The 25,134-nt window shown below is 37.7% G+C and overlaps 2 protein-coding genes across 2 annotated transcripts in view; both read right to left on the bottom strand.

Annotated features, from left to right (window-relative positions):
* LOC149802201 (GTPase IMAP family member 7-like) overlaps positions 1-23,547 on the bottom strand; it is a 29,382-nt gene extending 5,835 nt beyond the window's left edge. Inside the window, exons 1-2 of the mRNA XM_089956612.1 lie at positions 23,436-23,547; positions 11,145-11,362 (exon numbers count right to left, since the gene is read on the bottom strand). Of these exons, the coding sequence (XP_089812738.1) occupies positions 11,145-11,362; positions 23,436-23,491 (274 nt within the window). The 5' untranslated portion in view covers positions 23,492-23,547. The remainder of the gene's footprint in view (positions 1-11,144; positions 11,363-23,435) is intronic.
* The window catches only part of LOC149802200 (GTPase IMAP family member 7-like), a 76,041-nt gene that overhangs the window by 28,077 nt on the left and 22,830 nt on the right, over positions 1-25,134 (bottom strand). The gene's annotated exons all lie outside the window — the stretch shown is intronic.

Here is a 25,134-nt window from a genome sequence, read left to right as displayed (position 1 = left end):
CTGTGAATTATGCTTTCGTATGACTTTTAGCAAATATTTGACCAGCAGGTCGATCTGTGCTGACTCTTCCATCTTCGTGATCGTTTGAGAGCGGAATGAATACTCTGGCGCTAAGACACTCTCCTTATATACAGGGACCTGCTGCGTATGAAACCTAGTCAAATGTAATTTTGCAATGAGATGAAACGATTTCATTGAGGAAGTAAAAGGCAATGATGTACCGTATCGCCTCACACAAAACCTGAAGTGTTAGCTCAGATCCGTGTCAGCAATTTCGAAGACGACATAACTGAGCTTTCATCAATGTTCTCCAATTATGCCACAAAACCACGAGTCCTGATTCACGCCAAAAGAAATTTCGTTCGGTCCATAAAAATTAGTATCACATCTGAGAAACGCAAAAACGAACTTCCAGAAAACTGAGAACGACGGCTTACACCTACAACGTAAATGTATGAGTTCAAGTAGTGCGTACAACTTAGTCAAATTAAATTTTTATAGTCAAGACGAAACGATCTCTTTTCGAACAAGAAAGCAGACACCAAGCGACAATGGCAATCCGTGTCACACAACACTTTTCAAAATGTATATGATCAGAGGTTTGTTCTAGCGATCTGCACGGTTAAATTAAATGTTGATGTATTTTGCAATAAGACGGACACAATTTCCATGGGATCGCCATTGGTACGATTGTTCGTGCATTAGTTTAATTTTTAAAAATATTTTTTATATAAATCGCCTATAGGATAGACCCAGTAAAGCATGGCCATTCTCGTCACTGTCTGAATAGCTACTCAAGTCAATTCGAAGTGAACGCGGTAAGAAAATAAGTATAGCCAATGAAATGGCTTACAACGGGTGATGCATTGTTTTGTTCTAGGACTGTGTGGCATAATAATCCCTATGTTCTTGCGTTGTTACCATTACAGTACAGACAGACTGAAATGTGAACTTACAAGCCCTCTTTGTCTGTGTTGTACCATTTCTTCTTACCACATCAAAATACTGAGCGTCACAGTATTGTTTCGCGTTTTCAAGCTGACCATTTTTTTTATATCTCACTTAAACATTTTGACATAAACACTCACACTCACATCGGTAGAGTCAGAACAGATGTGTTACAGTATTGAGGGGCATGTTATCTTTTTTTTCAAACTAATAAATTTGGGGTTTGTATGAAGTAAAGAACCGAAAGTACATTGAAACTCAAGGATGATGACCCAATCTGTCTGTCTATTGATGCGTGTATTTACTTAAGAAGAAATATGACCTCTAAAACACAAAGAGATACGGCAAGCATGATTAGAATGAACATAACGATGTTTTCCTTCCCGCCCGTGTAATTTAGAGCTTCAATCCTCTTTGAAGACAAACTTGGTCTCCTTTTGTAGGGCTTGAAATAATAAAAAACCTGAAAAAATCTTAAGCACTTTGCTATAGATAATTCCATCAACAGACTAAACAACATAAATACCGTTACAACACTAGAAAGCCTTAAATCTTCTATCAAAAAGAAATGCATCAAAAAATTAAACATTAACGATAACTAACCAGTGAAACCGAATTTAACAAAGGCAGTGACATGTGAAGAAATGGCTCTCACTTTGGAAAGGTAGGCGAATGTACTCTGTCATGCACCATCAACTTGAAAAAAATTATAAACAGAGAGAAACCTGAATTCAAAATTCAGTTGTTTTTTCTTATAAATTGTTTCGTTTCTTTTTTCTTTTTTGGAACAAATCTAAGCACTAATATAGAGTGGAAAAGGGAAAATGCACATGCAAGCTTTGATATTTCTGAAAAAATGAGGGGATATTCCTAACGTTCATAACCACCTATGGACTTGGACTTGTCTGTGATTTATCCACAAAACAAGATGTACATATTTCTGGTCAAGCTGCAAGTGTGTGCGTGTTTTTGAAAATGGTAAAAATTGGATATACAATTTTCTCGTGACACTTATAAAGTGAAGAGTCTGTGCAAGTGTCAAAAGCCAAAGTCATATAAATTTTGTATTTTGTACGGCTTGTAAAGATTTCCACTTTAGAAAATGTGAAGTATCACAAGTTATTATCACAAACAGAAGTGGAACATAGGGGCTTGCAAGAAAGAAAATAACCCATACAGTTGGTGTCATCAAGAGTGCTAGAGACGGTACCCGAACTTGCTTGCTTGCTTACTTGAATTAAAGTGATTTTCGCTCTAATGGAGCATATATCACTGGTTTAATAACGCACCGCGTGATTTTTAATTACTCCTGGGGAAGGAAAGAGAGCCTCATCCCCCATGCTTTTATGTACTCACAGACTACTTTTAAATTTAGCCACTCAGGTGTAGGACTAACTAATCCTTAACAACCTGACTGAAAGGCTTTAAACATGAGTGGGAATAGTCTCACCACACACTCATTTTTCTGTCCGAGCGTGGTAAAGGAGGGAAAAGGTGCTCAGCAAGACAGCCATGGGTGTTAAGTACTCAACAAAACGCTAGCCCGTACTTATTTCAAATCAAGTCCCGTTTTTGCTAATGGACAGTAAAAAGTACCAATAATGTGTTAACCACTTGTGCAATTAGTTCAAATCTAACGATTCTGTTAAATTTCCTACTTCCTAACATATCTATCTAATATTAGTACTTAGTGTACATAAAAATAGCCATACTGATCTTATTTAAATTATTATGTCTAAGCGACATATACCAGTTTGGTCACTGTTAGGTTTAAAAAGTTAAGTTTGTTGCGGTGTTCCAATGGGTCAAGTTTGTTTCGAGAATAGTTTAGTCAAGGAGGGATACCAAGCCAAATATGGTTCCCTAGTTAATAAAAAGCAATCTTTTGGAGCCCTAAAAAAGGCTGTTTTTTCTGTTAGAAGGTAACACGTCTCTCTTTTGCTTTCACGTTCTTTCCCGCACTCCTAGTCTCATGATTTTTGATATCAGGAAATGCGTAGCCATGATGGGCGGCAATGTAAGCAGCGGCTTCTACCAGTTGACTGAGGGGGTATCCAGTGTAGGTTTGTCTGTAGAATTGGGGAAGAACTCTGACCCTAATCCCCATTGAGAAGGTCTTGGTTTAAAGGTGTCTAGAGATTTGTAGGCAACGTATTGTATGGCTCTAATAAACTACCCTGCTTTGTTGACGTCATACAATGCTTGATCTAGTCCCATTTCGGTGTACTTCTCAACGAGTGTCAGCGTCCCCCTCCTCCTCCTCCTCAATCGCCTCAATTTCCTCTTCTGGTTCAGATACTAATTCTTTAGTTGAGGTAGATAGTTTCAAATCCGCTGTTATGATGTCTGTCGCTGTTATTGTTGTTGTGGTTGTTCTTTCAGCTGAGATTGCCTGTAGTATCGGAGTGAGAAAAGAACGTTGTTGTTGTTGTAGGGTTTAACGCCATTTTTCAGCACGCGATAGGCTATACATGGCGGCCAGTATTAATGGTGGAGGAAGAACCCGGGAAAAACCCGGAAAGAACCACCGACCCACGAGAAGCTACTGGCAAGCTTTCTCACATACCACATTAGCCGAATCCGAGACTCGAACCCACGCAGACAAAGGTGAGATGACAGTGATCCGTAACGGAGAGCGCTTTAGACCACTCGGCCACTCGGGGCCCCAGAAAAGAACGTAGTGCCTCCGATAATTACATTTGAGTTTGTCATACCGTTTGTCTAACATAATTGGCCCTTTGTTTTACCACCACTCTTTCCGGGGCAGGTTGTTTGTTAGGTATAGTCGGATGTTGACTAGATGTTATTTGTGTTCTCGAGGTGGGTGGAGTGATAACTGGTTAGGTCTGCATTTCTTGCTCCCGCTACTGTTGCGTATATTTCTTCCCTCCACACCGAGTTCTGGGCCTAATTCTTTTAATTTCGTTGTACCCGAACTAAACAAAGGGCCAATTATGTTAGACAAACGGTATGACAAACTCAGATGTAATTATCGGAGGCACTACGTTCTTTTCTGGGGCCCCGAGTGGCCGAGTGGTCTAAAGCGCTCTCCGTTACGGATCACTGTCATCTCACCTTTGTCTGCGTGGGTTCGAGTCTCGGATTCGGCTAATGTGGTATGTGAGAAAGCTTGCCAGTAGCTTCTCGTGGGTCGGTGGTTCTTTCCGGGTTTTTCCCGGGTTCTTCCTCCACCATTAATACTGGCCGCCATGTATAGCCTATCGCGTGCTGAAAAATGGCGTTAAACCCTACAACAACAACAACGTTCTTTTCTCACTCCGATACTACAGGCAATCTCAGCTGAAAGAACAACCACAACAACAATAACAGCGACAGACATCATAACAGCGGATTTGAAACTATCTACCTCAACTAAAGAATTAGTATCTGAACCAGAAGAGGAAATTGAGGCGATTGAGGAGGAGGAGGAGGGGGACGCTGACACTCGTTGAGAAGTACACCGAAATGGGACTAGATCAAGCATTGTATGACGTCAACAAAGCAGGGTAGTTTATTAGAGCCATACAATACGTTGCCTACAAATCTCTAGACACCTTTAAACCAAGACCTTCTCAATGGGGATTAGGGTCAGAGTTCTTCCCCAATTCTACAGACAAACCTACACTGGATACCCCCTCAGTCAACTGGTAGAAGCCGCTGCTTACATTGCCGCCCATCATGGCTACGCATTTCCTGATATCAAAAATCATGAGACTAGGAGTGCGGGAAAGAACGTGAAAGCAAAAGAGAGACGTGTTACCTTCTAACAGAAAAAACAGCCTTTTTTAGGGCTCCAAAAGATTGCTTTTTATTAACTAGGGAACCATATTTGGCTTGGTATCCCTCCTTGACTAAACTATTCTCGAAACAAACTTGACCCATTGGAACACCGCAACAAACTTAACTTTTTAAACCTAACAGTGACCAAACTGGTATATGTCGCTTAGACATAATAATTTAAATAAGATCAGTATGGCTATTTTTATGTACACTAAGTACTAATATTAGATAGATATGTTAGGAAGTAGGAAATTTAACAGAATCGTTAGATTTGAACTAATTGCACAAGTGGTTAACACATTATTGGTACTTTTTACTGTCCATTAGCAAAAACGGGACTTGATTTGAAATAAGTACGGGCTAGCGTTTTGTTGAGTACTTAACACCCATGGCTGTCTTGCTGAGCACCTTTTCCCTCCTTTACCACGCTCGGACAGAAAAATGAGTGTGTGGTGAGACTATTCCCACTCATGTTTAAAGCCTTTCAGTCAGGTTGTTAAGGATTAGTTAGTCCTACACCTGAGTGGCTAAATTTAAAAGTAGTCTGTGAGTACATAAAAGCATGGGGGATGAGGCTCTCTTTCCTTCCCCAGGAGTAATTAAAAATCACGCGGTGCGTTATTAAACCAGTGATATATGCTCCATTAGAGCGAAAATCACTTTAATTCAAGTAAGCAAGCAAGCAAGTTCGGGTACCGTCTCTAGCACTCTTGATGACACCAACTGTATGGGTTATTTTCTTTCTTGCAAGCCCCTATGTTCCACTTCTGTTTGTGATAATAACTTGTGATACTTCACATTTTCTAAAGTGGAAATCTTTACAAGCCGTACAAAATACAAAATTTATATGACTTTGGCTTTTGACACTTGCACAGACTCTTCACTTTATAAGTGTCACGAGAAAATTGTATATCCAATTTTTACCATTTTCAAAAACACGCACACACTTGCAGCTTGACCAGAAATATGTACATCTTGTTTTGTGGATAAATCACAGACAAGTCCAAGTCCATAGGTGGTTATGAACGTTAGGAATATCCCCTCATTTTTTCAGAAATATCAAAGCTTGCATGTGCATTTTCCCTTTTCCACTCTATATTAGTGCTTAGATTTGTTCCAAAAAAGAAAAAAGAAACGAAACAATTTATAAGAAAAAACAACTGAATTTTGAATTCAGGTTTCTCTCTGTTTATAATTTTTTTCAAGTTGATGGTGCATGACAGAGTACATTCGCCTACCTTTCCAAAGTGAGAGCCATTTCTTCACATGTCACTGCCTTTGTTAAATTCGGTTTCACTGGTTAGTTATCGTTAATGTTTAATTTTTTGATGCATTTCTTTTTGATAGAAGATTTAAGGCTTTCTAGTGTTGTAACGGTATTTATGTTGTTTAGTCTGTTGATGGAATTATCTATAGCAAAGTGCTTAAGATTTTTTCAGGTTTTTTATTATTTCAAGCCCTACAAAAGGAGACCAAGTTTGTCTTCAAAGAGGATTGAAGCTCTAAATTACACGGGCGGGAAGGAAAACATCGTTATGTTCATTCTAATCATGCTTGCCGTATCTCTTTGTGTTTTAGAGGTCATATTTCTTCTTAAGTAAATACACGCATCAATAGACAGACAGATTGGGTCATCATCCTTGAGTTTCAATGTACTTTCGGTTCTTTACTTCATACAAACCCCAAATTTATTAGTTTGAAAAAAAAGATAACATGCCCCTCAATACTGTAACACATCTGTTCTGACTCTACCGATGTGAGTGTGAGTGTTTATGTCAAAATGTTTAAGTGAGATATAAAAAAAATGGTCAGCTTGAAAACGCGAAACAATACTGTGACGCTCAGTATTTTGATGTGGTAAGAAGAAATGGTACAACACAGACAAAGAGGGCTTGTAAGTTCACATTTCAGTCTGTCTGTACTGTAATGGTAACAACGCAAGAACATAGGGATTATTATGCCACACAGTCCTAGAACAAAACAATGCATCACCCGTTGTAAGCCATTTCATTGGCTATACTTATTTTCTTACCGCGTTCACTTCGAATTGACTTGAGTAGCTATTCAGACAGTGGCGAGAATGGCCATGCTTTACTGGGTCTATCCTATAGGCGATTTATATAAAAAATATTTTTAAAAATTAAACTAATGCACGAACAATCGTACCAATGGCGATCCCATGGAAATTGTGTCCGTCTTATTGCAAAATACATCAACATTTAATTTAACCGTGCAGATCGCTAGAACAAACCTCTGATCATATACATTTTGAAAAGTGTTGTGTGACACGGATTGCCATTGTCGCTTGGTGTCTGCTTTCTTGTTCGAAAAGAGATCGTTTCGTCTTGACTATAAAAATTTAATTTGACTAAGTTGTACGCACTACTTGAACTCATACATTTACGTTGTAGGTGTAAGCCGTCGTTCTCAGTTTTCTGGAAGTTCGTTTTTGCGTTTCTCAGATGTGATACTAATTTTTATGGACCGAACGAAATTTCTTTTGGCGTGAATCAGGACTCGTGGTTTTGTGGCATAATTGGAGAACATTGATGAAAGCTCAGTTATGTCGTCTTCGAAATTGCTGACACGGATCTGAGCTAACACTTCAGGTTTTGTGTGAGGCGATACGGTACATCATTGCCTTTTACTTCCTCAATGAAATCGTTTCATCTCATTGCAAAATTACATTTGACTAGGTTTCATACGCAGCAGGTCCCTGTATATAAGGAGAGTGTCTTAGCGCCAGAGTATTCATTCCGCTCTCAAACGATCACGAAGATGGAAGAGTCAGCACAGATCGACCTGCTGGTCAAATATTTGCTAAAAGTCATACGAAAGCATAATTCACAGGCGAAAGTGGCAACAAAACTTACTCTTTTGGTCGTTGATTTGATGAGAGTCATACGAAAGTGTGTGCTAATGAAGTTTGCTATATCTGCAAAGGTAAATGGGTATTTGTCTCCAAAATACCTGCTTCGTCTAAGAAAGAGAGACAAAAGTCAAGATACCTAATATCGTTGTCAGGGGAAAGGACACTGGAATTCAGAGTGCCCTACGAGAAAAGAGAAGAAACAAAACACAAGACGAAACAGAGAAGAGGGATTCAGAAGAAGAAGAAGAAGAAATTGAAGATGATGAAGAACTTGTGCCAGTAAAGACATGGAAATGGAAAAATTGACAATGTGAGCCGATGCGTTGGCCTTGATGTGAAATTTCATACTACCTTCTAAAAGAGAATAGACCAGAAAGAAAACGTAAGTGTCTCTTGGTCTTGACATTGTATAATAAGGATGACGTGTTTTGTTTTTACTCACACTTTATGAAATTGTGCTCTTTCACCTCTCTCTATCCCTCTGGATCATGTTTTAGTTAGAATTGAAATGGAAGGATGTTTTCCTTCACGCACGCTCTTTAGGCATGCAAGTCCGTAAACAATAGTCAGTCTATTCATCCATCATTTTTGTGTCGTGATGTTTCCTAAAGCACACACTGATGCCATAAAATAACGGGTTAAATGGGTTTTGTAGTGTTGGGAGTGGGGGTGGGGTGGGGTGGGGTGTAGGTGTTTGGCAGAGTTGGTCATTGCAGGTGAGGGCTTAGGTGCTTTCAAAAAACTTTTTCTTCTTCACTCTTTGTTGATGGAATATAATGGGTTATTTTCTTCACTCTCTGTTGATAGTATATGTAAAGGGTTATTTCTTCACTCCGTGTGGATAGTGTATAATGGTTTTATTCTTCTTCCCTCTGTGGTGCGCGCGCGCGCGCGTGTGTGTGTGTGTGTTAGCGTACGTTGTGTAGATCGTATATTTGGTTGTTTTTTTTCTTCCTCCCGAGTGTGGATAGTAGATTTGGGGTTTGTTTTTTCCTCTTCCCTCTGTGTGTGTGTGTGTGTGTGTGTGTGTGTGTGTGTGTGTGTGAGTGGGTCTGCGAGCGTATGTTGTGTGTGTGTGTGTGTGTGTGTGTATTGGTCTCTGTTTGTCCCTATAAAACTCACTTTATCCCTATCAGATACACTCTACCTACCTACCTACAGTAGCGCGTATTCAGGTCAGCCACTTGCAACACTGTTGCCATTTATCCCCTAGTGTTCAGTACAGTGACGTCACTGACGCTGGAAATTTTGAGACTATAAATATGGACTTGGGGATTTCCACATTTTGTAGCTATACATATATACTAGAATTCATAAACAGGAACGTCACTCAAGCTGAGGCTATAAAAAGATAGTGGGATTTTCCAAAGGAAAAACCCACAAGTTGGAGCTATAAATAGATAGTGGAATTTCATAGGAATTTCAGCTGATTATAGATACATAGGTATTTATCCACGATCGTCACAGAAGTTGATATTGTAAGTAGTTACTAATTTTATCCATTTTATAGTGTGCGTGTGTGTGTGTGTGTGTGTGTGTGTGTGTGTGTTCCCGTACGTTGTGTAGATCGTATATTTGGTTGTTTTTTTTTCTTCCTCCCGAGTGTGGATAGTAGATTTGGGGTTTGTTTTTTCCTCTTCCCTCTGTGTGTGTGTGTGTGTGTGTGTGTGTGTGTGTGTGTGTGTGAGTGTGTCTGCGCGCGTATGTTGTGTGTGTGTTTGTGTGTGTGTGTGTATTGGTCTCTGTTTGTTCCTATAAAACTCACTTTATCCCTATCAGATACACTCTACCTACCTACCTACAGTAGCGCGTATTCAGGTCAGCCACTTGCAACACTGTTGCCATTTATCCCCTAGTGTTCAGTACAGTGACGTCACTGACGCTGGAAATTTTGAGACTATAAATATGGACTTGGGGATTTCCACATTTTGTAGCTATACATATATACTAGAATTCATAAACAGGAACGTCACTCAAGCTGAGGCTATAAAAAGATAGTGGGATTTTCCAAAGGAAAAACCCACAAGTTGGAGCTATAAATAGATAGTGGGATTTCATAGGAATTTCAGCTGATTATAGATACATAGGTATTTATCCACGATCGTCACAGAAGTTGATATTGTAAGTAGTTACTAATTTTATCCATTTTAGTCTAAACCATTGTAACTTAATTTTCGGGGATATGTTTTTTTCCTTTAAATTCTGGGACAATTTCGTCATTTTAACGTTACTTTTAGTCACATCCATTTTGTCGTTGAGCATTTCCTTGATTATAGCTATTTATAGCATCATTACAATTATGGAAATTTTTGAACACCCCAGCAAGATTTCAGGTCTTGCTAATGCTTTATATATAAATCCCACGCTTGTACTAGTTATGTATGTCTCTGTCTCTGTTGTGTTTGACCCTCTACCATCATTGTCCCTAGACAATCCCACCATGTTCAATTCCCCTTGACGCTATACAGACCCACCATGTTCAATTTCCATATGTTCAATTCCCCTTGTCCCTAGATAGACCCACACTTTATTCCCCAATGTTCAATTCCCCTTGAGGCTAGAGTGGCCCAGGGTTTTTCTCCATGTTCAATTCCCCTTGAGGCTAGAGTAGCCCAAGACTATTTCCCATGTTAAATTCCCCTTGAGGCTAGAGTGGCCCACGATTTTTCTCCATGTTAATTTTCCATTGAGGCTAGAGTGGCCCAGGGGTCTCTGTAATGATAATTCCCATTTAGGCAAGGGTGGCCCCCATTCACTACTTCTGTGCATCTGTAATTGCAGACTCGTATATTTCTACCACCAAGCTTTACAGTAATGTACACTGAGTTCCAAGTACGATTTACAGGAAGAAAATATAAATGGAAAAAAGAAAACACCCCATCTGAAAAATCTCAAGGTATTTTTAGAGTCATGCACCGGTATATATCGCAAGTTTTTTGATAAGTTTCAAACTTGAATAAAATCTAATGCTAGTATTAATCTAGTCTGATAAGTCAACCCTCAAAATATGTTGATACTGATATACGATATGTGGATCTGATGTCACCGGTTAATTAAAATGTGTAATTTTGCTTCATATAAATCTTTCTGTAACAAACCTGTGTACACTTTAAACACATACTAGTAATTGGTAACAGCCATATCTAGCGTGACATGGCTACAGGAGAGAGGTTTGTGCTATTCCAACTAGGTTTACAAAAGTCACCAAACGTTAGATTTTCTCCGGAAATAAGATGTATATACCACTACAAAAAAATTCAGTCGACGGTAGCTCCGCAGCCGCGAGAAATATCAGTAAGTGTATAAAATTTAGACCGATATGTGCAGCCAAAACTAACTGCATAAGTTTTCATGTTTTAATGAATAAGTGATATCAGCTCCTAAACTGCCAATCGATGTAATCACGGGTAAGGGACTGATTTATCGGCCTAGTATTAATCGTCTGCAAAACATAATTGGTTTTCAGTCATGAGTCTTGATAGGAAAGTAATGAGCAATGAATCATGGAAAAATAAAGCGTTTGACAGTGATCAAAGTTATCCACCCATGTAAGATCCGGATGTTTTTGCCCCATATCTGGTTCCAATAGTAGCTGTCCTTGATCTGATGTAAGATCTGAGGTTATCTATCCCTGATTTCATAAAAGACCTAAGGGCATTTGTCCCTGTTGTGACGGAGGTCTTCCCAAAATCACAGATAGTGTAGAACGTTTCACGACCAAACTGTTTACCAGGTAATGGTCTTGGTAATTCTTCCAAGCCCCTTAAAAAAAGAAATAATTATCAATTAATAATAACATCTGATTGATTTCTTTCCATGTGTAATAATTCTTTTGTCACGATGTACTTCAATGGGACACGGATTACGCCACTGGCAATGTAGGAATGTGACAGAACAACAGCAAATAAAACAAAAGTAAACGAAACTAAATTAGACAACCTCAATATCAAAAGATTCAATGTTACAACATCATTGTGAAGTGTTGAATTTTGAATTGTCTTGAAGTTTTAAGTTGAATGCATTGATTATTAAAATTTTATCGCATTTATACCAAAAAAATCCGTGTGAAGGGTAACTTCGACCTTTCTTCTTTTCTTCCCCGTGTCAGTGTTAAACGTGAAAGGCTAAATTTTATGATTGAGTGAGATTGTCCAGGGGCATTGCTACGTTATCCTGAGCTACCAACCATAACCACGTGATAGGGAAATTGATATGCCGTACTTCACAGATTCTGAAAATCTGACGAAAAACATGATTGTCTTGGGAAAATTTAGAAACCACTGCTTACTATTGGCCAGAATAAATTAAGGCGTACACTGTAGGAGCAATCTGAATTTAAAGTGAAGACCTTAGTTGAAATTCTTTAGGCTGAAACTTGCTGAGAGGAGAATTTTGACTCCAAGGACGCCTAAGGAGAATAGTGCTGTCCTCGTTAAACAAGAAAGGGACCAGGTGGCTCTCTTGTGTGAAAAGACATAATTGAATGCTAGGACGCATACTGTTCTGAAAGAGAACAGCATTAAGAAACAGCTTTCTGAGAGAGAGACGGGACAGTCTAAATACTGAAGTCCGAGAAAAAAAGAAGGACGAGGTCAGAATGAAGGACCAGGAAGTCCATGAAGGGACGTAGAATACAGAAGAGGAAGCCGATGAAATATGAAGACGCTAATGCATGGTCAAGGGAAGAAGGTGATGCACACAGTCGTGGACATTGCGCCTTTTTCACCACTCGTTATTATGATGAAATAAATCCAAATTGGGCACTATTAAATTATGTTGACATAATTTACATTGAATTGGAATTGCCGTTATTAATTTGTTTTGATTAAATTTGTTATTTTTTTAGTCTAAAGGACTGGTATTGCTTTATTTCTTCCAAATATTCTTGCTCGTTTCTCTGTTGAAATTCTATTCTTTTTTCACTCCCACCGGGCTATAACGTCGAGAGAGGTCATCCTCTAGATAACGCCAACCAAATCCAATTAACCACCCCACTTACTAAGAGGGCGACGTTACAATCATTTTTCAGATATTTTGAGTAAAATGGGATAACTGCGTATTGATGATACGCATGCGTGCGAGTATCTGTTGTCTTTGGAAGAGGTTCCTATTACACCTGTTTAATTTTCTTAACTAAAATCTAACCATTCGACCATACAGCTTTTCAGTAACATGTACGAAAATATTGTCACTATAATGTTCAAAACAGACTCGATATTTGACTGCCCTTCTGAAGGTCCCAATAAGCTGACCATGAATACATTGAAATGATATTCTATTCAAGAACAGATTCATGTTACGAACTGGTTTGCAAAGATACAATCTGGCTGTAAGACCATGTAACTTTATTTTAGTAGGCAGTTGAAAAATACACTCAGAACAATGTTTCAAAGATTTTCTTCAATCAATTGTCCTCACTGGAAGGCCATATTAAGGGATTGTGCGGATTTATAGCTCTGCTTAAAACATACCTACGTAGTGAAGATACTATATTAGGCCATTTTGTGTGGTTACATTTTCATCTTATGGGGGCTTCTTAAATTCAACGGGGTGCAGACTAGACTTGTATGGATACTCTACTGGTACAAATGCCAAACACATATTGAAGTGTATTAGTTTAAACCCATCATTGCAACATTTTTTCTGATGCTTGTATTTAATTCGTTTTCGCTGTATATCTGAATGATTTAAGCAGATTTGCTAAGTGTGATAGAAATCTGATCAGATATAGATTCTCTGAGTTGACAATCACAAGATGCAACATCATGGCATTACGTTTCTTAAGTCTTGCTTATAATATCTAATATAGTGATGATTTGAGCCTCATTACCATGTTTAATCACAAACGGACCACAACGCCAGTTTCTAAAGGGGTAACAATTTCGAAGTATCGCGAAGTTTTGATCATATAATCAGATATATCACGTTTGATTAAAATCAGATCGGAAACATGGTTTACTGAGTGGTCACAAGTTTATCCAATCAGAATCACCTTATTATGAACGAATATTTAAGCTATATACAGTTCCTGTCGATATGACTTAGGAATAACACTTTTATATCTTACTGAACGCTCATAGACAACGGGTACTTCAGATGCTTTCCATTTTCTTATAGGTACTCATAAGTACCCAATTTTTATCCAAATTAACAAACAGGAACCTATGTGACCATAGGCTCATTAATAGTCCTCTAAAATAAACAAGAAATCTCAGGATTTTTTTCTGTTCGAAAGCGAGTAATTGTCTTTTATTAGAATAAAGAAAATAAGTAGTAAAAAGATGATCACCGTGATCAATACCTCTTTATTGATTAATACGAATAGCAGAAATTACCTATTTGTTTAATGTGTGCCGGATTGAGATTTGGAAGTCGTCGTATGAGACTGAGATGGATGTTTACCGAAAATAACGAGAGAAGACTTTTTTCTGAATATTATATTTGCCCGATGAGTTAAGAAAACAGATAATCTAATAACACTGGTCAACAGTGAAATCATTACTGACTTGAAAAGGCCCTAATCTGTAGTATTTTGGTGTGCCGAACACGAATATAACCGTGAAAAATTTGTATTGGCTCTCGTTTTGAAGATATTCATATACCTCATTTTCTATGTTTCACTGTGTAAATTTCTCCAGTAGGACTGCAGCAACATCCGGAATAATGATGTAACATTGCATAATACCATCATGCTCACATCACCCACAGTTGATTGCATCATTTTCTGATGCAATGCAATACTAATGCCATGCGGCTGCTGAAGTAAGTTGACGTCAGCAGTGTACTATACATGTGTAGGCCTATTATACTAATGCCAGGCGGCTGCTGAAGCTGACGTAAGCAGTGTACTATATAAAGCCCAATCAGATAGGTTCAGCATTTAAAATATTTTAGACGTTGTGCGAGACAGTTCAAGCTACTGTTACATAAAACTTATTATTTTATCCATTTACGTACAATAAAGAACAGTAATGCCTCGAAAGTGTGTTAATACCGCGGACAATTTTTGCTATATTTGTGGGGAAGTGACATTTGCCAACCAGAAGAAAAGTATCAATTCTCAAGTGAAGAAGGCATATCATCTTTACTTCGGATGCAAGGTTGGTGACCAAGACAAGCCTTGGGCTCCGCATATATGCTGTGCTACATGTACAACACAGCTTTCACAGTGGTTGAATTGCAAAAGGTCATCAATGCCGTTTGCAGTCCCAATGGTGTGGAGAGAGCCAAGCAACCACCTAAATGACTGTTACTTCTGCTTGGTTCCTCCTCTTTCCGGCGGAATAACGAAGCGAAAGAAGTCGAGAATAGTCTACCCAAACATTCCGTCTGCATTGAGACCAGTTCCACATGGTGAGGGACTTCCTATTCCAGAACCTCCAGCAGAATATTCTCTTGATTCATCTGACGAAGACAAAGGTGAGTCGACCTGTTCTTCTCCTGGTCCATCAGCATGCAGTGATCCAGATTTTCACTGTGGTGCATCATCAACCCCACACAGAATAACACAGGAAGAACTAAATGACCTGATTCGTGATTTGGACTTATCAAAGAACAAGGCAGAATTGCTAGGATCAAGACTCCAACAATGGAATCTTCTAGAAGAAGATGTCACAATTACTGCATATCGAAAGCGCCACCAGCAATTGGAGCCTTTCTTCAGAAAGGAAAGTAATCTGATATTCTGTTCCGATATTGAGGGCCTCATGAATGCTTTAAAAATCACTCATGACCCACAAGAATGGAGACTATTTGTGGACTCTTCGAAACTGAGTCTCAAGGCTGTGCTTTTGCACAATGGAAACATTCTTCCATCTATTCCAGTAGCGTATGCTGTCCACATGAAAGAGACGTACGATAACTTAAGGCAGCTACTGAATTCCATTGAGTATAACAAGTACAGCTGGCACCTCTGTGGTGATTTGAAGGTAGTTGCCCTTTTAATGGACTGCAGCAAGGATATACAAAATACATGTGTTTCTTATGCGAGTGGGATAGCCAAGCAAGGGAAATGCACTACATGAGGAAGGAATGGACTCACAGGCAGAATGTAGCCATTGGAGAGAAGAATATCCAACACCCAGCTCTGGTTGAGGCTCAGAAAATCTTGCTACCACCCCTTCACATCAAACTAGGTTTGATGAAGAACTTCGTGAAAGCCATTGACCGGACTTTGCCAGCATTCCGATACCAGCATGAAAAATTCCCTCGACTCAGCGAAGCAAAGATTAAAGAGGGAGTTTTTGTGGGTCCTCAGATTCGAGAGCTTTTCAAAGATGACCGGTTCAACAACTTGCTGGAAGGTGACGCGAAACAAGCATGGAATGCTTTTCGCCTAGTTTCTACAAACTTCCTCGGAAATGTTAGGGCAGAAAACTATAAGGAACTAGTAGAAGACATGTTGATGAAGTATAAGAAACTTGGCTGCAATATGTCTCTAAAGATTCACTTCCTTCATTCCCATTTGGATTTCTTTCCTAGCAACTGTGGTATTGTTAGTGATGAACACGGCGAACGTTTTCATCAAGATATCGCAACAATGGAACAAAGATACCAGGGAAAATGGTCCACTACAATGCTGGCTGACTACTGCTGGACACTCCTCAGAGATGCTCCCGAACAGCTGTACAAGAGACAGGCGAAGAAATCTAAGATGTAGTCAATGACTTGATTTTTTATAGGTAGGCTATTACAGTTGACCTTTTACTATTGGAATGCATTTCGTTATGTAAACATTAATTTCTTGCAGATTACAAAAAAACTAGAGCCAATTTTGCAATTTGACTGTCATATTCGTGTTCAGCACATAAAAATTTATAAGAATTGACTAATTTTATTTCAGTAACATGACTTTTGTAAAAATTTGTTGTCCAGTGTAATAATGCGGGAGGTCGTGGGTTCGATCCCCGGCCTAGTCATGCCATAGACTTACAAAAATGGTACTAACAGCTACCTTGCTTGGCGTTCAGCATTAAGAGGTTAGTGTTAGGACTGGGCGGGCTGGTGTCAGGATAATGTGACTGGGGGTGACATCATGCTACATGTCTCCGGCATAATGCCCGAGTGCTAGACGTCACTATAAACTGACATACTGCAGATATCGTAGCGATATGACTGGAAAATTGTTAAAGCTACGTTAAAATCTAAATCACACACACACACCAGCTCTTTATTGTACTGACAGTGTAGACTTCATGAATTTTGCTGATAAGTACAATATTGACAAAGTATAATGCTCTAGTGGCCATTACAAATTTTCGGCAATCTTCTCAAAAGGAGGACAATATTCATCTACCCGTGTTTCTTTAAATGGGTTATAAACTGATATTTCTGGTAACCTGAACTTCTGTATAAGAGGTATGTATGCTTTCCGCTTGTCAGTTCTAATCGTCTGAATTTCAGTTGAGTTTCCCTTTTCTCCTTGTTCTTTTTCTCTTTGAACTTGTATTTGTATCTCTCTCTCTCTCTCTCTCTTTAACTGCATTTAATTTGTCTATCTCTGTCCCCTCTCTGCAACTGCATTTGTCGTTCTTCTTTCTTTATCTGAATATACATTTGCACTCTCTCTCTCTCTCTCTCTCTCTCTCTCTCTTTATGCAATTGTATTTCTCTTTCCGCTTTCGGGTTTTGGATTTTAATCCTTTTGTTTTAAGCCGAGGCTTTCTTATCTCTATTTCCATCTGTTGTTTAATTTCAATTATTTTAATTTCATTTCAGGGTAAGATAGAGACTTACTAATAATCTCAAAACTCTTTTACCCTAAAACTCTTTTCTATTAAATATTGGAGCAAAATAATGTTTTATTTTTTGCGGCGTTGAAGAAGGTTTCACTTTAGATGATATTTTCTGGGAAGCTGAAGCAATTTGTCGGGAACTGTAACCCATGTTTGGTGTGATTAATCAAACGTTTTCTACTTTAGATGACATCGAGTTTGATTGTTACACAAAGAGTACTCTAATATGTGAGATTAGAATCCCAGAGACTAAAAGAATTTCCAAACAAAGTGATTTTAGATAAATGGAACCCTTCTAACATTTTAAAGAACTTGGTATCCCTGACGAGTTCCTTCAATTTTCTGTTATGACTCTATGGTCTTAAACAAAGTAACAAAAAAGATAGAAAACCATTAAGTTTTGTAAAATCAATAAAGAATAAATACTCTCAAATATTAACCGAACACAGTTTCAATTGATTCCACTAAGACTGATTTTAAACAGATTTGTGATGAGTAATTCTGAAGTACAAAACATTTATATTAAAAGCTATGACACAATAAGAGAATCAGGATGTGGGTCACTTTCTCATCAAAGTAGTAAACAATATGCTAATAGAACATTCTTAATTTCTAAACAAATCTTGATCTAGAGCTCAATATATGTAACCATGGTTACCTCCAAGTACTAATGATCTTGAAATACAAAATATAATCAGAGAGCAATATTAGCTACGTAATATAATCTTTGTGAAAAGAGAAATTAGTCAGGTGTGCTCAGCTCCTACCCTCAGCTATAGACAAGGGTAAAAAAGACAATACAAATGAAATGTACATAGCGAATAATTATAAACAAAAGCAAAAACACAATACAATCTTGTTACACATAATACATGAGTAGACAGTAAACTTTCTAACCAAAACAATTTTACATCAGAATTATTCCTGTGTTTGTCAATTTCATCTGGAGCCTGGCTACTATGTTGCACATTGAAAACCAGTGGTACCCCCACCATATAACATCCTATAACAATAAGACCGCCAGCACTGAGCCCTGATATCTTTAATTTACCTACACACACACACACACACACACACACACACACACACATATATATATATATATATATATATATATATATATATATATATATATATATATATATATATATATATATATATATATATATATAATAATAATAATAATAATGACGACTTTGTATAGCGCCTAATCTTTAGAAGCTCTAAGCGCTTTATGACTTTAGACAACACCTATAAGATAAGAAACATAATAATATTATTACAAACAACATGAAATTAGAAAAACATTAAACAAATAGAAAACATGCTGAAAATATTTCAGGTAGGAAACATTATTAGGTCTTTAAGTTTGCTCTTGCTGTTGAAAAAAGTGAGTTTTGAGAGCCCTCTTAAATGTGATCACTGTGTCTTTGTGTCTAAGTTCAGTGGGCAATTCATTCCACGTTGCTGGGCTCTGGTTTGCAAAAGAACGCTGTCCATATGACTTTCTTTTCATACTTGGAGTAATGAGGATACGATTGTCAGAAGAGGAGCGTAAGTATCTTGCTGGTGTGTACACATGAGTGAGGTCAGATAGGTATGTTGGACTAGAGTCCGACAGTGAAATGTAGCACAGAGAACAAATTTTGTGTTTGATTCTGGATCGAATGGATAGCCAGTGTAGGGTACATATCAGCGGGGAGGTGTGCTCTGATCGTTGTACTCTAAGTATGATCCAAGCAGCTATGTTTTTAACTTTTTGAAGTTTCTAGAGCAGATATTGAGATGAACCAGACAGAATTGAGTTACAATAGTCCAATCTTGAAAGTACTAATGAACACACAAGTGTTTTAGTGGCATCAACTGAAAGATATTTGCGAACTGAGCTGATGCGTCTCAGCTCAAGATATGCAGCCTTTCATATGTTCATGACATGTTGGTGCAATGTGAGAGTACTGTCCAGAGTAATACCTAGGTTTTGTACTGATTGTGTGAATTTAATGTTGGCGTTGCTGATATTTATTGTTTTAGGTAAAGGATGTGAATGAGAAAGTCTTTGTGTTGTGATCAGAATGGCCTCAGTTTTATCAACATTCCTCTGCAGCTTGTTATATGTCGTTCATGATTTCACATCAGAAATGCACCTCTCTACACCTTGGATGGTATCATCAACTTCAGTTGGGTGGCTAGTTTTGTATATTTGCGTGTCATCAGCGTACAATTGATGAGACACTGGATAATGATCTATGACATTTGAGAGCGACTGAGTGTACAGAATGAAGAGAACAGGTCCAAGAACAGATCCATGTGGAACACCACAACATAGATCAACTGGGTTGGAGTGTATTCCATTTGCAGATACAATTTGTGTCCTGTTGACCAAGTAGGACTTGAACCACAGTAAGGCTGTATCATGAATGCCAAATACATGCTGGAGACGGTGAAGTAATATATCATGGTGTATTGTGTCAAATGCTGCAGACAAATCAAGGAGGGTGATGACTGTAATCTTTCCACTATCCAATGCAGAGAGAATGTCATTAACTACTTTTAAAAGAGTAGTTTCAGCACTGTGGCAAGGGCGATATGCAGATTTTACATTGCTAAAAAGACTGTTTGAATTTAGATAAGACACAAGCTGGAATAGAACAACCTTTTCTAAGATTTTTGAAATGAATGGGAGATTAGAAACTGGGTGGTAGTTCCTTAAATCGTTATGCTGTAGTGTTGGTTTCTTCAGCAGAGGCTTTACAATGGCAGTTTTGAAAAATGATGGGAATTCCCCGGATGAAAGAGAGGTATTAATAACATCAGTTAGTGAAGGCAATACTGGATCTAAGCACTCAAGCAGCAGTGATGTTGGAATTGGATCAAGTTCACATGACTTTGGTGCACTCTTCAACACGATTGTACGTACGAAATCCATAGAGACAGGTTCAAATGCTGCTAATGGTTGCCGCTCAAATTCTGTATCCCAACTGTATGGTGACGACGAGTCAACTGAAATTGTGGTGTCAAGCTTATCTCTAATGGTTTGTACTTTGTCACGGAAAAAATTTGCAAACATGTCCGGAAGGTCGACTGGAGAGAAGGTAGTTGGAAGTAGTGTTGATTTGTTCCTTGACATTAGCTTGTTAGTAATCTCGAAGAGCTATTTGCAGCTGGAACTTTCCATGATCTTAGTAGTGTAGTGTTCTGATTTCGCTGCATGGACTATATTTGTGACGTTCTTCTTAGTGACTTCATAGATTTGCTTATGAATAGGGAGTCTGGTGGAAATCCAGAGCCTCTCAGCTTTACGGCGGTCTCTTTTAGCAGTTCGAAACTGGTCGCTAACACTGCGATACCATGGAGAACACTTTTTAATTGATACTCTGCACTTGGTAGCTGGGGCATGTTTGTCGAGTAATGAATGCTGACAGTTATCGAGTTGTTCTGCGCTAAGAGGAAAGCAAATTGTTAGGTTAGCATGGATGTCGTGCATTAATTTGGTTCTATTTATTATACGGAGGTTTCTCTTAGTAGCAGATAAGGGTGGAGTGTTAGGGACTGATACGTCAAGATGGCATAAAATGCAGAGATAATCTGATGCAAGGTCATGGGATACCAGGGAGGACCGTAGAATGTTATCATCAGGTCTATGAAGAATCCAGTCAAAATGTGACCATGTTTATGGGTGGGTTGGTTAACTGACTGTTTGAAGTTGAAAACATTAATGGAATCTAGGAGTTTTTATGTATTTGAGTTTCCGGGACAGTCAAAGTGAAAGTTGAAATCTCCAAGAACAATTAGGTTGCCATCTATCAAATTTCCATAGTCCAGGAGATTCGGAAACTGCTCTAAAAAGAGAGAGTCAGCTAGCTTGTTTTTTCTACTAGGAGGAGGGCGGTATCGGGAGAAAAACTGTACTGACCTTTGCTACCAGTGTGAGTGTGGTTTGTATTAGTTCAAACGATGTATGGTCGAAATTGAATGTTGTGGTGTAGTTCAGATGTTTTATCATGGAGTTCTTTGTGATGACAGCAATTCCACCTCCACGAGAATTACGGGGAAACGACTTGATGGAGTAACCAGTGGGTGTTAGATCCGCACACTTGGGCTCATCACCTGATGTTTTTAGCCATGTTTTTGTCAAGAATAATATGTCAACATTTTCTTCGTTAATAAAATTAACTATTTCTGTGCGTTTATCCGGTGGTCCTACTGACTGGGCATTGAATAATCCAATGCGCAGAGGTATTTCTTGGATAGTTGACATAAAGGTTGACGAATTAATTGGGATTTGAATTAGGTTATGTAAATTAACGGTCGAATTTTTTTTTAAATGGTTCTGTCGAAATAAGGGAGATAACTGGAGTTCTTCTTCCTGTTCTACCCCGGCCAGCTTTAAAACAACGTTTTTTTTTTTTATTTTCGCTTCTGTTTACATTCAGGTAATGATGAATGTAGTCCCAGTTCGTTTAGTCTAGAGCACAATGTAGTGTGGAGAGCGAAGGAGTGAACATTTAAATCAATTAATGAGGGTCCATCGTAGCATAAACGGTTTGAGAGTCGAGTATCACGTGATGGCGGTTAGTTCAAAAATAGTGGAGCACGACAGCTGAGAAAAAGTCTAATTGTTCTCGTTTCCAAAACAAGGAGAAGAAGAAACACATATGAATGTAACAGCTAATACATAATGAACACAATAACATAGATGAAAACAGGCAACAAGCGCAAATATCGTGAAAACGGCACTAAAAAACGGAACAACTGCTTCAAGCCGGTTAAGCGATAGCGGCCATCTTGTTTGTCCTATATATTATTTACCATTAGTTACATTTCATAGAGGAAAAAGATCATTTATGCTGCTATGCATCACATAACCCTTGTATATTACGCTTTCGGCAGGTAAAAGTCTAAGCAATTTATGCAGCCAAGACTGGTCCCCAGGTACCTATATACCTCATGAATACCGTCCGGGAACTGTCATAGTCCACCATAATAGTATAGAAGCGGATAGGTAACGAGAACACATTGCCGTAAAATGGGATATTTCCATGTTATCACTACTAAAGAAATTAAGATATGAGAACATTTTGGACCTCTACGTCCTGGGCCACGTGCTGCATGCAATTGACAACCATCACATGAGAAGTACGAGAACATCAAGAACTCATTAGTTACATTTAATAGGGTGCCATCTCTTTTGTTAAAGATTGATCACAACATCTTTAAATGAAAAAGGATGCACATATTAATTCAAATTACCACACTCTTTATATACCTACTTTAAACATCCCATCCTCCACGTCTGTGAAATGTGAGATTATCAAGGATCGGATTTATTTTCAAAATAGGTACAAAATTGCTGAACATTGGTATCTCTTGTACGTTTACGGTAATATTGTGACGCTTCCTATCGATGTGAAGTATCTTAGATGGGCAGGATGCTTAGAAAAAAAAGTTTCTTGAACAATGGACGAATCTAATTTGCTGCACAGATTGCCTCCCCACTCCTTATTTAAGTGAATACGAGGCAATCTGGATTTATTTCTCCAATTTCCTCAACTTTATAGTAACCAGTAGGTAAGAAATTTAGCTTTAGAACTATTTCTCATAAGGTGTTTCTTTTTCTTTCTTAAAAAATGTATTCGTGTGCAATGTTGCGTGAATGAACAACTGAGTCTTTGACAGACGGAATCAGTGGTACACACAAAGCCATTACGTCTTATACCATTGGAAATAAATGTGTCTATTGAATCTTTCCGTTGCATTTTTTAAAACTGACAATACCTTAGATTTTACCGCTGACATATAAAGAAAAGCAAACAAAGAGACTATTGAGTGCTTTATTACACTAATGGCATTTGGTGCAAACATGTTGATTATTAGTGATAAATATTGCAAATGTAAAATACATACACTGATAATTTGTCTCCGTAAAATTAAAATGTAAACCTGGAGATATGTCGCAGATATATGACATTTTCTCTGTTTTAGAAACGCTGAAAAAATTTGTTCAAACACGTTACATGAATGACTGCAATTTCGCGCTTATCTGTTCATGGATATATACGCAACGAAATGAGTAGAATAAAATAACACAACTCCATTCTTACCTTTTAGATATTTTCCATGTTTTAAATGGAACACGGAAAATGTTCCTTAATCGCATAATTTACACCTCTGGTAGTTGTAGATCGCTAAATACGTATGATGTCGATTGAAACCTGGCAAAAGACAGGTATAATGACGATAAAACCGGAATATGTTTTGAGACATGCGCATCTACAAACTTGTTATATTTAAGCATGTACACTTAGTTAGAAAACGAGCTCTTGGTACCAATATACACTTCATGAATACTGATTAAGTCAGTTAACCACTCAGACAGGTGTGCATCGTCAGGCGATATAAGATCTTCTTGGATAGTTTCGTATTTTGATACCTCTTAATCTTTAAGATGGAGGACATGAGTCTTGTCTCTAAATTTTGTCTTGTTCGTAAGTTATAAATAAGCTGTTTACTAAACGATGAGTTCAAGGTCAAGCCTTAAAATGTTCTAGAAGAAAACTTGTTTACGAATTTGATGGCACAATGGCCCTCATCCTGGTTATATTATTGTCTCTTAGATTTTATATACGGTACTGAAGTACATAAAATTATTCATTCCTACTTTAAGTTCCGTTTCTAAAACCTTTGCTTGTGGTGGTCAGATATAATTTGTGAGAAATCATTTATGTAAAAATTATTTATTTGGATTACAAAGTGCTCATTGACATTTTGGACTAAATCACAGATTTGGGATTATTGTGAATTTATTCAAGGATATTCTGTATTATATCAATATGGTATTTCAAGACAATTGTCACATCAGCTTACTCAAAACTGGGATTGATTAGGAATACTCAATACTTTTGGACTTGTGATAGAACTTTTAATGCTTTTGGGATTTAATTCACAATACTGCAACTTTTTAACCTTTCTTTTTGTGTTCCTGGAAAATAAATTATTTTACTAAACTAGTTAGTTTTGTTTTCTTAGTTACTTAGTTTACGGCCATAGAGGCGTAAAAATACACATCAAAACACGATAAGCAATGTGGTTTATATTCTGAAAATGCAACGGTTTGTTAAATGACAATATTTGACAGACATGTACAGGAGATCAAATTGATAACTTGTGTTTAACGTGAACGGCCAACATGGTTTACATGTTTGTGTACATGTCTCAAACTTAAAGTGTTTAATTAGAAGCAAGCCATTTATCATTATAACAGCGTACTTCAACCATGCATAGGACCCATTTTATTTGTTTCAGCCACCAAGACAGTGTAAAATTTCAAAACAACTTTTGACTGTCAGAAATTAGCACAATACAAGAGGGGTTCAAGAAAATTCTGTTTCTTCGTTAAAGCCATAATTTATGCATTGAGTTAACACGAATACCTTTAATTATTACAACCATACTCTCTGCAAAAATCAATAGCAAGTTTTTATTTACCTTTTTAATGTAGAACTATTATAATATTTAAAATTAGCAACAAAAAATGACCCATGAGACCATAATAAATTGTCATTTTTCCTGTCTTCTCAAATCAGTAAGTGTACGAAGAATCATTTCCACATTACCTTGAATCTGATATATTAAATTTCTCGAAAAACACTTCCGATAATTTTAGACAAATTAAACATTAAAGAACAAATGAACTAACTCAACAATGGCAGAGTTCAGTTGTAACACTTCTCACCCATTCTATTAATAAACAACGTAAACATGTATATATATATATATATATATATATATATATATATATAT

The sequence above is a fragment of the Sinohyriopsis cumingii genome, chromosome 4, assembly GCF_028554795.1.
Source record: "Sinohyriopsis cumingii isolate HCF-2022 chromosome 4, ASM2855479v2, whole genome shotgun sequence".
NCBI lineage: Eukaryota > Metazoa > Mollusca > Bivalvia > Unionida > Unionidae > Sinohyriopsis > Sinohyriopsis cumingii.
The sequence above is the reverse complement of the archived record's forward strand: the minus strand, read 5'-3'. Positions and strand labels throughout refer to the sequence as shown.